Source organism: Primulina tabacum, chromosome 6, assembly GCF_025594145.1.
Source record: "Primulina tabacum isolate GXHZ01 chromosome 6, ASM2559414v2, whole genome shotgun sequence".
NCBI lineage: Eukaryota > Viridiplantae > Streptophyta > Magnoliopsida > Lamiales > Gesneriaceae > Primulina > Primulina tabacum.
Genome location: NC_134555.1, coordinates 9,573,909 through 9,589,439, shown reverse-complemented (window position 1 = coordinate 9,589,439; position 15,531 = coordinate 9,573,909). Strand labels below are relative to the sequence as shown.

The 15,531-nt window shown below is 36.8% G+C and overlaps 2 protein-coding genes across 4 annotated transcripts in view; both read right to left on the bottom strand.

The window, feature by feature from the left end:
- Positions 1-666, bottom strand: LOC142549128 (uncharacterized). The gene is made up of 3 exons (XM_075657918.1): positions 622-666; positions 395-517; positions 1-303 (listed from the first exon to the last, which is right to left on the bottom strand). The coding sequence occupies exons 1-3, from the start codon at positions 661-663 to the stop codon at positions 103-105; spliced, it is 366 nt and encodes a 121-aa protein (XP_075514033.1). The 5' UTR covers positions 664-666; the 3' UTR covers positions 1-102.
- Positions 667-687: 21 nt separating this feature from the next.
- LOC142549125 (uncharacterized) overlaps positions 688-15,531 on the bottom strand; it is a 46,657-nt gene continuing 31,813 nt past the window's right edge. For 2 of the 3 annotated variants that reach the window (XM_075657913.1, XM_075657915.1), the window contains one exon: positions 688-1,092. In XM_075657913.1, the coding sequence (XP_075514028.1) occupies positions 979-1,092 (114 nt within the window). In that variant the 3' untranslated portion in view covers positions 688-978. The remainder of the gene's footprint in view (positions 1,093-15,531) is intronic. The other variant, XM_075657914.1, reaches the window with a different exon arrangement.

The following is a 15,531-nucleotide window of genomic DNA, read 5'->3' as shown; positions in this document are numbered from 1 at the left end:
TGTAGATTCTATATCAATCACACAATACTACAAATTTAGATAACCACGCGATCGTGCTTCCTATTGCATCATCGAGAAACTGCATTTCATCATTTGGTCGAATTAGATCACCTTCTCAACCAAAACCTTATCAACCCAAACTTTCCAACAAGATCTACCAAGAACAACATGATGCACTTTTGTGTTTGGACCTGTAGATGTAATTCGAGCTTCCGCAACAACTAATCCAGCAACAGACCAATGAAGCAACTTACATTTACTATTAGCATATATATCTCGACAACTCACATTCTTCAAATTTGACTGCAAATAAACAATACAAATTAATTAATTTTACGATTCCTATTTTGTAACAATCTTGTAGTTTAGAAACACATATTTTTAAGATAATTACCTGAGCTGTAGCAAGATGTTTTTTAACATTATCAAAATCACAACTTCTCTTTGCACCAATATTGATATCACTATTGCTACCAACTTCATTCCCAATACCGCTACCATTGCCACCACTAACAACCTAAGTTTACAAACAAATTGTGTCAAGCATGTCTTCATGATAAATTAAAAGCATTTAAATGTACAATATATCAAACTGATTTTATATGTTGTTTAATTACTAACATGTTCTTGTTGATTTTGTTGTCTCATGCTTTGTAAAAACATGGACTTCATATATTACAGTTTCTTGTTGAAGATTATGCATCATATCTTGAAGTTGTTTAACAGTGTCATTTTGTTGTACATAAGCTCCAACTTTTGATGGTGTAACTCCAAAGCCTATCCCACGCACTCTACCCCGAGCTTCCTTGTCAAATACAAGGCTAATTGCATCATCAGCATTGTTAGTTGTGTTTTGAGATTCAGTTGGACATTCTTGTATTTGTTTCTGCAAATAACAAAGATAATTTCCGAGAAAATAACAAATTTAGGTTGGTCATTTTTTTATTAGGATCTGATGCAAATAAAAAAGACATAATTCTATAACCATTTTCTCTCCAGTAGCTTGAGTATTAGGTTCCTCATTTTTTTCTTGTGCCCTTCAATCCAAACTTGCGATCTTGTAATTTTTGTATCTCCCTGAGTTGTCTTCTCCTAAAATATAGCATATATAAATTCAAAATATGTATATCTATACCATTACTTATTACTTAAATTAGAAAATATAAAAAAAATAATATTTACTTGCACTTCTTATCAACACTTCTTATTATTGATCGTCCATAACATCCCTTTTGATATGTAAGGATATTGAGTTGAGTGGCATACTTAGCACAACTGATTTCTCGAAAACTATTTGAGGATGAGTTTCAACGGCGTTTTCTGAAAAATTTTAAATTTTCGCTGCGTTTTATCTTTTTTTCGGGACAAACCCAACATTTGTATCAGAGCCATGTTTGTACTTTCATTCATATTTATGTTCAATAATTAATTTATAGATCGTTTCCAAAATTAATCGATTAACCGGATCGGAAAGGAATTTGGACAAATAAATTTTCATCATCGTAACCGCTAGCGGCAGCAGCCCAAAGCCGAGGTTGGACCTCTACCTGCACGCTGTTGTGAGCAACTGCTGGCCGAGCACGAGTAGCTCGGATGCTCTCCATACGATGGAGGGACATGACAGCTTCACGTCATGTAGACAACGTGAAGAAGATGACGGACATGGACACTGCATAGAGATGCAGCGAAGTAGATGAGAAATATGGTTTCATAATGATGAAAATTAACAATGAATTGAAACACTTTTTTCATGGATGTTGCATATTCACGTGAATATGCAAAGTGATGGGCAACAAATAATTTTTATTTGGCCAATTATTAAAACATGGTAATTGTTCATAAAAGACAGTTTTTTTAATGGAGGCCGCTTCATCTTTCGTGAAGATGATATTTTAAAATATAAACTAAATTTGTTTATGTCCATTTCTCGATTTTTAGAAATTTATTTTTCTGAAGAATTAATCATAATGCTTAATTTATTTAAAATTTGATTTTTAATTTATTAGGTGTAAAATAGAGATTTTACAATTAATTGGAAATTTGATTAATTAAATAAAATTGTTTTATTTAATTTATTAATCTTATTCTCAAGTAATATTATGATTCAAGGTAAAATATGATTTTACACAAAATTTAAAATTAATCAATTAGAAATAAATTTAATTTATTGATTTAATTTTGAATTGAAATATGATTCATGTAAACGATAGATTAAATTAGTTATATTAATTACATGTGATGTAATTAATAGTGATTTATCAATATTATTAATTACATGTGATGTAATTAATTAATATTATTGCATATATTGAGATATTTTCATAGTGGATGATTACGGGCCTTGACCAATGTATTTAGGTGAATGTTTAGGCATTCATTAAATATTAAAATTGTAATATTTAATTGGGCCTGCGAGCTCACTTTCTCTACTTTCTGATGTTACCCACCCCGGTTTGTATCCATATTCTACTGTCTTCACGAAGGTATAAATTAGAAGATGGAGCAGAGGAATGAAGACTTGTAAAATGGAAGCTGCAATGTAATGGGATTTCATTGCATACCTGCATTACCCTAGACAGATCAATGATCCACGATGTGGCTCACGTGGATCACATAGGAAAAGACCGTAATCATCTACATTTATTAATTATGCATGTGATGTATGATGAATGTTGGTTGTATATTTTATTTATACGTATAACATTGCATGAATAAAACATAGTTGCATGAATCCGGCAAACAAACAAACAAGTAAGACATGAGATTTTAAATGATGTGACAAATTTTCAAAAATTTAAATCCCTCATTTTGAATGAGATTCAAAATTTATATCAAGCTCATTAAAAGGAAAAATTAAAAGAAAGTTTAATATTTCCTTGTCTTTCATCAACGATGGTTGCATGATTAATGCTACCCCCAGTCAAACCTTGGCCTAGATAATAGGGAGTTATGGACGTCCTAAAGCTGTGACTTCCTCTGACATATTTGATGTGAACTACGTGGAACTCCCATGACATTGGCCTAGATAAAGGGGATCTCATGTTGACCGTCCACTAAGGTTAAATATTGATGGGTCGGGCTTGACATGTGAAGAGAAAGAGCACCTATAATGGGCTCTCATCAAACGTGAGGCAAAATTACGTAAGGGTTGCAAGTAGTTGCAATTGGGCTCTACCTTTTGAAAATTGTGATTTTCCAAGATAATTGGGATCATGATTTAGCAATTGGGCCTTACGTACTCACTAAAGACATTAGATTTCCCATTTTTCATCAGAGGGAGGTGAAAATATTAAAATAGTGGGAAGCAATTCGTAAAAATAAAAGTCCATTTTTTACGTCTTATAAAATATTTAAAATATTCATTAACTTTTATCTGTTTTCAATTTCAGTCTGTTTACGATGACGACACGAAATCCATTATTTGCGATTCTTGATCAAAACAAGTTAACCGGACCGAATTATCAAGACTGGCTAAGGAATTTAAAATTGTTTTAAATTATGAAAGATAGCATATATGCTCACTAAAGCTCCTCCAAAAGAGGCAGCAGCCAATGCACCTGTTGATGAATTGGCAAAGCTAGAGAAATGGTGAGACCATGACTTGAAAGCAAAGAGCTATATGCTAGCTTCGATGTCAAATGAATTACAGAGGCGGTTTGAGGATGCTCTAAATGCCACTAACATTTACACACACCTACAAGAGTTGTATGGTGCACAGACTCGTCTCTTGAGGCATGCAGCCATCAAGGAACTCATGACTACACGTTTGCGAGATGGGGCCTCGGTCCATGAGCATGGTGTGAGGATGATTGGGATCATCGAAAAATTGGTAGGACTAGAAATAGTCTTACCAAATGAGTTGTCTATAGACATCCTGTTACTGTCACTGCCAGCATTGTTTGATGGGTTTGTGGTAAATTTTAATATGAACAAGTTGGAGGCTAGCCTTGAAGAGCTAGTTAATATGATTACTACATATGAAGCCACCATAAAAAAAGAAAAACATGTTTTCTTAGTGGGTTCCTCGTCTGGCACGAAGAAAGGACCACAAATGAAGGGAAAGAAACGTTCTGCTCCTTCCAACAAAGTCAAACCCAAGAAGAAGCAAACTACGAACACTTCTAAGGGGCTTGCAAAGCCTAAAACAATAGAAGATGTTTGTTTCCACTAAAATAAGCCTGGACATTGGAAGCGCAATTGTTAGGAATAACTAGCTCATAAAGGTTCTGACAATGGTATGTTTTACATTGAAGTAAATATCTCGATTAACTCAACTTCTTGGGTATTAGATAATGGATGTGGTTCTCGTCTATGTAATGATTTGCAGGTGATGACAAGAAGTAAGAGGCTTAGGGATGGTGAGACCTTCCTAAGAATGAGCAATGGAGTAAGAGTTTCTGCTAGTGCTATAGGAGATATTTAATTGATGTTAGACAATAATTTTAAGTTGTTATTAAGAGATGTTTTATATGTTCCAGATTTGGTTAAAAACATTGATCAGTCAGACATAAACTCTCTTGAGACATGTGATTCCTGTCTGAAAGAAAAAAATGACCAAGGCCCCCTTTCCTAGGGAAAGTAGAGCGTGCACAAGATCTACTGGAATTAATCCATACAGATGTGTGTGGCCCGCAAAGTGTTAGCACAAGATATGGGCAATTGTACTTCATCACCTTTACTGATGACTTCTCGATATATGTGTATCAGTGTATGTAAATTTGATGAAATACAAATCTGAAACTTTTGAAAAGTTCAAAGAATTCAGAAATGAAGTAGAGAAACAATTAGAAAAAAGTATTAAAACACTTCGATCTGATCGATGTGGAGAATACTTAAGTACTGAGTTTCAAGACTATCTTAAAGAGAATGAGATTCTCTCACAGTGGACCCCACCTACCACACCACAGATTAATGGGGTGTCAAAATGTCGTAATCGTCCATTGATGGACATGGTTCGATCTATGATGGGATTCACTGAATTTCCGCCATCTTTTGGGGATTTGCGCTTGAAACAACGGCAATGTTGTTGAACAATGTTCATACAAAAGCATTGGATAAAACTTCATATGAGATTTGGATGGGAAAATCTCCCAAAAATTCTTTCTTAAGAATATGGGGATGTCCTGCTTATGTGAATCAGGCAGTGGGAGACAAATTAGATAGTAGAGCCAATTTGTGCTACTTTGTGGGATATCCAAGAAATTCTGCTGGATATTATTTCTTTGATTCCAAAGAAAAAAAAGTGTTTGTTTCAAGGAATGCTTCCTTCTTAGAGAAGGAGTTTCTATTCGATAGAAAAGGCGGGATGATAGAACTTGAAAAAATTCAAGATACACCCACTGCTGAAAATGTAGAACCTACACCCCAACAGCCAGTTGAAGAGACACAAGCTCCAAGGAGATCTGAAAGGGTCTCAAGGCCACCTAATAAGATGAGCCTGCTTCTTGAAGAGGCCCAAGATGAGTCTATTCCTGGATGTGATCCAAGGAACTTCAAATAAGCCTTATCAGATGCCGATTCATCTAAATGGCTTGAAGCCATGCAGTCCGAGATGGACTTCATGTATTCGAACCAAGTATGGTCCTTAATAAATCCACTCGAGGGAATTGTTCCCATATGAAGCAAATGGATTTATAAAAAGAAGCTTGGGGCGGATGTGAAGGTAATGACCTTCAAAGCTAGACTGGTAGCAAAAGGATATACTCAAAGACAAGGAATTGACTATGAGGAAACATTTTCTCCAGTCACAATGTTAAAGTCCATTAGGATATTACTAGCCATAGCAGCATGGTATGACTATGAAATATGGCAGATGGATGTGAAAACAGCGTTCCTTAATGGTGATATTAAGGAAGAGATTTACATGTCTCAACATGAGGGATTCAAATCAGTAGGAAATGAGCATAAAGTATGCAAACTTCAGAGATCCATTTATGGACTCAAACAGACATCAATGAATTGGAATCTAATATTTGACAACACTATCAAAGAGTTTGATTTTGTTAAGAATTCTGAGGAGTCTTGTGTATACAAGAAGGTTAATGAGAGTGTAGTGACATTCTTAGTACTTTATATTGATGACATACTAATAATTGGGAATGATGTAGGGATGTTACAGTCAACTAAAATATGGTTAGCTAGTAAATTCTTTATGAAAGATACGGGTGAAGCATCATATGTATTAGGAATACAGATCTACAGGGATAGATCAAAGAAGATGCTAGGGTTTATCCAATCCACTTATATTGATACCATACTGAGGAGACTCACTATGTAGGAGTCCAAGAGAGGATATCTCCCAATGTGTCATTGTATGAGTCTATCCAAGTCTATGTGCTCTAAGACTGATGATGAGATAAAATCCACTACCCGCATTCCATATGCATCCGCTATTGGCAGTATCATGTATGGTATGATATCTACTCGACCTGATATTGCTTTTACACTGAGTGTTGCAAGCAAATATTAGTCAAATCCCGGTCCATTGCATTGGAAAGCCGTGAAGGATATTCTTAAGTGCTTGAGAAGAACTAAGAATTTTTTCATGGTCTATGGGAATGGAGAATTAAAATTGGAAGGATATACTGATTCTAGTTTCCAATCGATGTGGATGATTCGAAATCAACCTCTGGATTTGTATTCAAGCTCAATGGTGGTGCTCTCTCTTGGAAGAGTTCCAAGCAAGACACCACAGCAGATTCGACCACTGAGGCAGAATACATAGCTGCAGCAAAGGAGACAGTTTGGATGAGGAATATTGTCCGAGAGTTGGGCGTTATACCTCAAGGAGTTGATCCAGTCCCGGTGTACTATTACAACACCGGTGCCATTGCACAAGCAAAGGAGCTGAAGTCTCATCAGCGATCCAAACATATACAGAGGATGTAATGTACCGTACTTTTAAACATACTTAAAATTTGCGGAAAAATTAAAAAAAATTTTAAATAAATCGAAATCATCAAATTGTGTTAACAAATATTTGATCGTCTAAAATGTTTGGAATAAAACACTACCACCAAAGTTTGCAAAAATGATTACAAATCTTCTCACGTTTATACCTATTTTGAAAGTTATTATTGTTTCATCTTCATATTATGATACATAACTTTAAGTATAGTGTCTCTAGGGCGTGAATATTTTATGTGAAGAGGTATCACTCCACCAACCTGTACGTGAAATTTCATATTGCAGTGCCGATAGTATTACCCAGGGAATGGGACGTTAAAACAATGGTTATGAGAGTCTCTAATTCGTTTTGTCTAGATGACTAATGAAGTGTCGACTCTCAATTGCATTCGGATCACCGCATATTCAGTTTGCTAATTTCTTGAATTTACTATCTTATAAATTCAACTCCTTGAATTTATTTTCTAAAAATTTAATTATCATAAATTAAACTCCTAGAATTTACTATATCATAATATAAATTCAACTCCTTGAATTTATTCTCTCAATGGGAACAAACGATCCAGTGCTTGTGTGACCCTCAATGGTTCAGGGATACAGCTAGCCGTGAGTTCACAACTCTTTGTGATTCAGGACATAATCCTTTATTCGGGCTTACCCTAATTTGCCTCATTCTATGCATCAACAATTGATCATAAGAATGTCAGAAATCATATTTCTGATTAAACTCATCGAACCATGGTAAGAGCATCTAGTAGCATCGCCCCATGATTTCCTAGGTATCACTGATAGCGCCTGCAAGAACCAGTCAATTATGATTAACGTACAGTACGGTCCCTTCATCTCATATATCCCGATCGAATCTGCAACCTTTGGTTCATCGAGGGTTGCATAATAATTCGATAACTATGTGATACATAAAAATAGTGGCATCGCATGTACCATTAGAGAACTCCTTCTCCAATGTACATCTCAACTCTGGCCAGAGATTCCACGCACTATTATTTCATCAGATCACATAGGATATCCACACTCTTAGGTGAGTGGTGAATCCCCGACTTCAATGTACTGGATCCTATATGTGTCGCAACTATACCAAACCTGATCACCACCTGATGACTCTCCTGGAGCCGGTAAATGAGTCAAAGCACAGCCCTAGTATATAGAGCCTCAGTGTTGTCCCGGGTCGTAAGGACTAATGGTGTACAATCATAACTACGGACTTCTCCTCTCGATGAATGATAACCACTTGAAAAGTCCGAGGGAGGGTTGTTCGGTGTAATCATCATATGACTATCCATCTGCATGTTTGGACATCTCTATGCCCTTACCAAGAAACGCAGTACATAACATCACAGATGCTAGTTTCGAGCTCAAGCGATCTTTATCCATGTTTTAGGCGGCTGAATCGACTAGGAACGAATTTAGATCATACAGTGTTTACAAATGAGTTTCAACATCGAATTATGATTCTTTTGTATTAAAGTATAAGCAAGGACTTTATCTATGCTGATTGCATGGGTATACGGATAAAGTAAAACAATACCATAAAAAATTAAATTATATTAAAATAAATATTGTTTATTTCACTCGAGTCATTAAATTTCTTAGCCAACCGTTGGCTTGCAGGGCATCTACTCTAACAGTTGTAGTGCATGGTCTTTGTTTTTTTGGGTTATGTTTAATCTATGAGTTGTTATGTACTATTTTGACATGTTATATTCTTATTTTCGTTGTATTCATGTTTATTGTGAGTTTTGTGTAATAATGAGATAATTTGACGTCCATGTTAATGTATTCAAAAAATCTGAAAATTGGTTTTAAAATCGAAGTATAAAAATATTTAATCTGAGTATCTATTAAAATAAATCAAGATTTGTATCTAGTACAGTTCCTTACGTACCAAAACGTTGTGTTTTACCTAATTTCAAGGCTTATCATCAAATTTTTTTTGAAGGATTTGAAAGTTTGTTAAGGGGATATGTTTCCAAAAACTTTCACAACGGATAAAATTTTAGTGTCGGGTGTTATTTGTAAACATTTTTTTTTAGTGTCGGGTGTTATCTAAGATTTATTTAGAATGTCGTCTGACAGTTTTTAGTTCAACATGCATTTCTAGGGCAGACAGATATCGTTATAATATGATAATGGTCGGTCTTGTTCAAAGTACTGGATATGCAAACTTTTTTGAAGCATAAAAAGTTGAGTTTTTTTGACAACTTTGAGATTCATTTATGGTCAAAAAATTAATGATCAAAAGAGTGAGATGAACATTGCGAAAAAAAAGAAAGGAAAGAAAATGAGAGGAAAGAGTTCAAGAAAAAAACGTATATGACCCAAAAAGGTGAGTTAAAGCAATTGATACACACACGTGAACCACTTGTGTTGATTCTTTACAAGGAGGTTCTCCTTAACACAAATGATATAGTCAGGTCCCTTCCGAGTATTGTTGTTTCACTTTTGCAACAATTTGATGATATATTTCCGGAGGAGCTACCTCAAGGGCTACCACCATTGAGGGGGATTGAGCATCAAATTGATTTTGTGCCCGGGAGTGCATTGCCGAATCGTCCAGCTTATAGGAGCAATCCGGAGGAGACTATGGAGCTTCAACGACATGTAAGTGAGTCGCTAGAGGATGGGATTCATTCACTTGCATTCTTGTTAGCACTACAAAAAGCTCCAGTCAAAACGCCACTACTACTTCTTGCTGTGCAGCCTTTCGCCGGGTTAGTAGAGTCGGGTTTCCCATTTACCCACAACGGAGGAGCCGCCCCCACCAGACAGACGGCCACGGGTCATAACGCACTCTTCGCACAACAAATCCACCTTGAAGTTGACTTATTTGCTCGACAAATCGTCGGAAGTGTGTGCTGGTCTTTCTACACCGCATATGATCCAATTAAATTACACCTAGTAATTTGTAAACGTCATGGCAGTGCAATTAAAATTGGTGGGAAGTAAGCATTTTATAAGTCAACTGAGAATTTAATTTATTAAACACAAACAGTACAGCCCCTAGATTCACCGTTTAAACCCTCAACATTTTCCTTTTCCTCATTCATAACATGTATCCTTTTATCATGATCATAAACATTTCCTTTTTATTGAATTCGGATCGTTAATTGTGACTTTCCTCATCCTCAAAAAGTCGATGGATCCATCTACATGTAACCACAGTACAAAGCGACGGGGACAACAGCGACAATCTCTCGTCAACTGAGCCTTGGCCTATCCTCATCGAATGGAAATACGATTGCCGGGCTCCCTCTGGGGCCTTCTCCCATAAATGGGATCCATCTGGGGTCTTTTCCCTCACAATATCCCATTCTTATCCTCATATCCTCAATAGTCACAATTACTTCATTTCCTTCAACGTTTTACATTTACATCACTTTATAAAAATCATGCATTGAATATCCTTTTCCTTTTAAAAACAAGCATGTAACATATCTTTTAACGTTATCGTTTTATCATAAAAATCCATAATCGTTTAAAATAAATATTTGAACATATTAAAAATCCATAACATTTAAAATAACATTTTAATATCATAAACCTTTAAAATAACATTTTGACATGTTAAATCATAAACGTTTAAAATAAGCATTTTGACATAAAAATACTAAACATGTAAAATTCCATAAACATTTAAAATAATCCTTTTAATATATAAAATTTCATAAACATCCATAACCATTGAAAGTAATCATATTATCACATAAAACAGCATTCAGGGCACTGGCATGACGTTTACAAATTACTAGGTATAAAAAAACTGTTTTACCCCTGGACGTAAAATTTCACGTTTTTTACTTTTTCTTAATTTCATTGACTCTAAGATGTCCCAAATAATTTTTTAAGCTTACATGAATTTTCTCATATTTTTATTTGGCATAAATCGATGACTTTAATTTAATCTTTAAATAAGACGTATTACTGTGTTTTAATCCCGAATTAAACCAGAAATTAATATAAAATTATCAAATTAAAAACTTAAACTTATAATATTTATTTAAGCTTAAATATAATTTTCTATAATTTTATTCCGCATAAAACTAGGCGTTTAAATTAATTCTTTAATTAGCGTTTCGTGCGGCGATTAAATCCCGGATAAATCCGAAACTCCATATTTTGATTCAAACCTTTAAACATTACATTTTTATTATTTATTCTACCCTTCTAAGTCATGAGCCACACCCATGGACCCATGGATTCAATTTTACCTTTATTATTTTTGTTTTTGACACCTAATCGAACACACCGAGCCATCTCCTAATTTACTCGAGCCACGCCCGAGCCACCTCAAGCCAAACTCAAGCCAACCCACCTAAGGACCCTACTAACCAAGCCCAGCCCTGGCCCGCTCAAAAACCTCCTGGAACTCGACCCAAATCTATGCGTGTGTGTGGCTGCGGACTTCTTGCACTTCTAGGACTCCTAACCCAACTAGGACCCTTCCAACCGAGCCCACCTGACCCTAACCTTCCCTGGACCACGCCCAGCCCCAGCCCAGACCAACCAAGCCCCTGGACGAGAGCAGTAAACCACTGAACAAGTGGCAGCAGCCTCGCGCGTAACATGCTGTCCATGCTTCATCATGTTCCTTCGAGCCACAGCGAACCCAAGCCGCACCAGCCCCTGCCCAGACCCTAGTGCACCCTCTTAGGACCCCTAGGACCCAGCCTAGCCCAGCCCCAAGCCCCCTAGCCGAGCCACTAACCCTGCGCAATCTGCACAGCTAGCTCCTGCACCCTTTGCATCTCGGGTGGATTCCTAGCTTGCTAGGACTCCTCCCCAGCCCCTGGTCTCGAGTCCTAGCCACCTCGAGTCCTAGCGTGGCTAAGACTCCTCCCATGACCCCTCACGGACCCTAGCCAAGCACTGGTCCCACCGAACCGAAGCCAAGCCCTGGAAATCATAAAATCGAGCCCCCTCAACTCCATGACAGAAAAGTGTTTCCAGCTTTGTGTTTCTGTTTTGTGCAGCGATTTTGTTGCTTTCAATGACTCTAAAACTTGTGTAAATCATCCTTGATCCTATCCTAGTCATGACAGCCCCTTTAACAATCATATAAACATGTTTTGGATCCAATAACAAGGGTTCAAACACAAGCATGTGCATAGTTACGAAAATTGTGAATTGTGTGACTTGTTTTCATGTAAAAATTCATTAAATAAAATACTATGGTATGATAGATGTTTGAAAGGAAAGAATATGACGTGTCTTTGGGTTTTAAACGCACGAGTAAACGTTGACAAATCGAAGAACGACGGCTTGAAGAACCCTTGAAACCTTGAAGGAGTTTGATGCTTTTTCCCTTGATTTTATTTAGGTGTGTGCCATGTAGAATTGTTGCAAGGGAGAGTTTGATTTCCTTGGGGAAAGAGGGCGTGGGATATTATAGGTGTGGGGAAGGGTTAATTGCATATTATATAGTTAATTACACATTAATCAAGCTTATGCCTATTAGGTATGTAAATTAGGCCCATTAATGCTTAATTAAAATATTAAAAAAAATTAAATAAGTTTTTGAATTTATTAGCCGGGTTGCCAAAACGTTCGAGTTTTTGTTGAAAATCCAACACCGATAAAAATTACGTCCCGGCGTATAAAATCACCTCAAAACCCCATATTTCAAAAATAAGAAAAAGCATCATCCATGTTTTAAATAATTAAAAACAATTAACCAATAAAAACATTTTCTATTTTTCAGCCATCGGTCTCCGTTCCTCGATCGCAACTCGAATAACATTTAAAAATACATTTTAATGCAACCATGTAGAAAAATATATTTTAAACATGTGAATATGCACAACATAATTAATTAATGAAATTAAAATACACAGGAATTTAATAACTCGTACATGTGGTTCGCGTGGACTTTTAAATTTTTGGGGCGTTACACTAGCACACGTTGATAAGTTATTATCTCATCATTTTGATGATCAAATTGTGCTTAGAATTTCTTCGTGAAATATTTGTAATTGAGAGTAAAAGTCTTACTGCTCAAAGAAGTTTAGATTGAAGTTTACTAAGAGTTCAGTTAGGCTGTGTTAAGTCTTACTGAAGTGGGTAATTTCAAATTGCTTGTAATTACCAAAGTCTTTTAGTGCAATCCTTCTATAAATAATAAGGGTTACAATAATGGACGTTGCATCAGAGCATTAAAGACAAAAACGTTTCACAAGGGCAGTCGAAAAGTCGAAACACAAAGTTCAAGAAACGAATTCAAGAGAGTGATAGTAACATCTTTTGAACACAAAATCTATATTAAAGTATATGGCCCAAGATATAAACCGCGGTGATCCGAATGCAATTGAAATTTGATAATTATTACTGTGAAGGCCCGAAAATCCTTGCTTGAAAATTTTGAGGAAAAGTAAAAAGTTTCTTTTTAAAGAACTTAAATTGCCTCATTCATAAAATCAACTGATGAATCAAGTTCAATGTTTAAAAATATAGCAGCGGAAGAAAATAAAGTTTGCCAAAAATAACATTTTAAGAATATCCAACAACTGGTAAAAATGTTTGAGCATGAAATGACAAGTGCTGAAACTGAGGTCCTCGGGTGCCACTACTGCCGACCCAAGCTGGCTCACTGGTCCCCGCCCTCGGCCCTGGCCTCATCAGTACCTACAACAATCAAGTCTAGTGAGCCTAAATACTCAGCATGCAAATATCGTAGGTAACGAGAAAATGTAATTTGCATGGATAAAATATCATGTCATGAGGCATACTTAAAATAACTTGTACTGAGCAATTATAATACGTGTATAACTGAACTGAAAGTCATAGTAAATAGAATGTTTGCTCCTTGGAGCCCTGTACTGAAATAACTGATAAAAATTTTCTGTTGAGATTATGGTCTACGCATGTGGCCCCTGCACTGAACTGAACTGATCGGTAACTGGCTACCGGGGAGTATCAAACTGAACTGAGCTGACCGGTCACTGGCGACCGGGTGGTACCAAACTGAACTGATCGGTCACTGGCGACCGTATAAAATAATGCTCCCATAATAGTGAATTGACCACAAGCAATATCGCATAAATCTCAAAAATAAGTATTTTCTATTTTCATGCACATAATATAATTAAATGGCATAATGAAAATATCCTGAATATTTTACCAACTGGATTGGATCGTTCCCAGGCTCGCTGCAACCTAAATATGCCATGAAAAATATGCAATAGCTTATACTTGACCAAACTATGCAATTAAGTTTGAAAATGCGACAATTACGTCTAACGACTTCGTATTTAATCATGACTCCGAACCAACCCGAACCGACACTGAACCGACGTATAGTCATGATTAAAATACGCTTAAAATTATGAACTAATGCTCCTAAAATGATGAGGGTCGAAATCTAGGTGAAATGGAGGCCAAAACAAGAAACGCTCTTTCGAGAGTCAATTTGGCACATCGCACCGTAAATTCTCGTACGACCTCAAAAATGATCCGAATCACAAACGGTCAAAAACACAACCTTCCTAACTTGATGAGGCACTGTCCAGTCCAAGGCCATAGGCTAAAAGCCAACCAAGAACTCAAACGAGCCTCCAAACCGTCACAGCAAGTTTCTGTCAAATTCCAGCAGCTGTGCAATCGCGTGTCTTGTGTTGTTTTCGAGACTACCGGCCATTGGGGCATGAACCACTGACCAGAGACTCTTACCAACATCCCAAGGAATGATTTGAACCATGGATAAGGGCTCTAGGCCAGCCACAATCCTCACCATTCCAGCAACCAACCAAAAGTTCTTACCGAGGGCCCTCATGCGTGCGTGTGTGGTGTTGTGCTTCGCTTGCTGTCTCGACTCGTTCCAATGGCCATTGATTGACCATGGCACGATCTAGACATCTAGGGGCATGGTATGAACCGTGGCTAAGGGCCATAGGCAACACAAGATCCATACCATTCCACAAAACTCGAACACACACATGCTGTCAAAAACCGAAGGGGCCGAGAAGGGAGGGGCTGTTCTTGTTGTTTTATGTAAAAACCGATTCACCATGGACCAAGCCACCAAAAGGGCGACTTATTCACATCTTAGAAATGCTAGGGAAGTGATCTAACCATGGCTATAGGCCCTTAGGGCAGCCAAGATCAGATCCTTTCGCTTGACCTCAAAACAGAATTTTCGAAAAACACAAATGGCTATGAATGAGAAGCTGCTGTCAATTTCGGTTTCTTTCATGCATGGGGCTGGTTTGAATGGACCATCATGGTCTTGACACACCCTAGTATGTGTCTAGATGTAGCCTAGTGAGCCTGGAGTCAAACCATAACCTGTAGCAACTGAAACAAAAGAAAACCGTGAAGAGCATCATGAAAGTCAAAAAAATTCTGCACATTCATTTCGAAAATGCTTGATGTAAATTTCGGTTTTCTTGTGTAAAAATCATGTAAAAGTGATGTTTAAAATAATAGTAGGACTTGATTGAGGTTTGAAAGAAATCTAGACATGCCTTGGTTTTCGTTTGAATGAAAAACGAAAGAATACGACGACTCGGCGCAGAGGAGGTGGAGCGCTTTGCTACCTAGCTCTTCACTCGATTTTTCCTTAATGAGCAATCGATTTTTCCTCACTAAACCCACGAAAATGCTCTGAAATCTCTC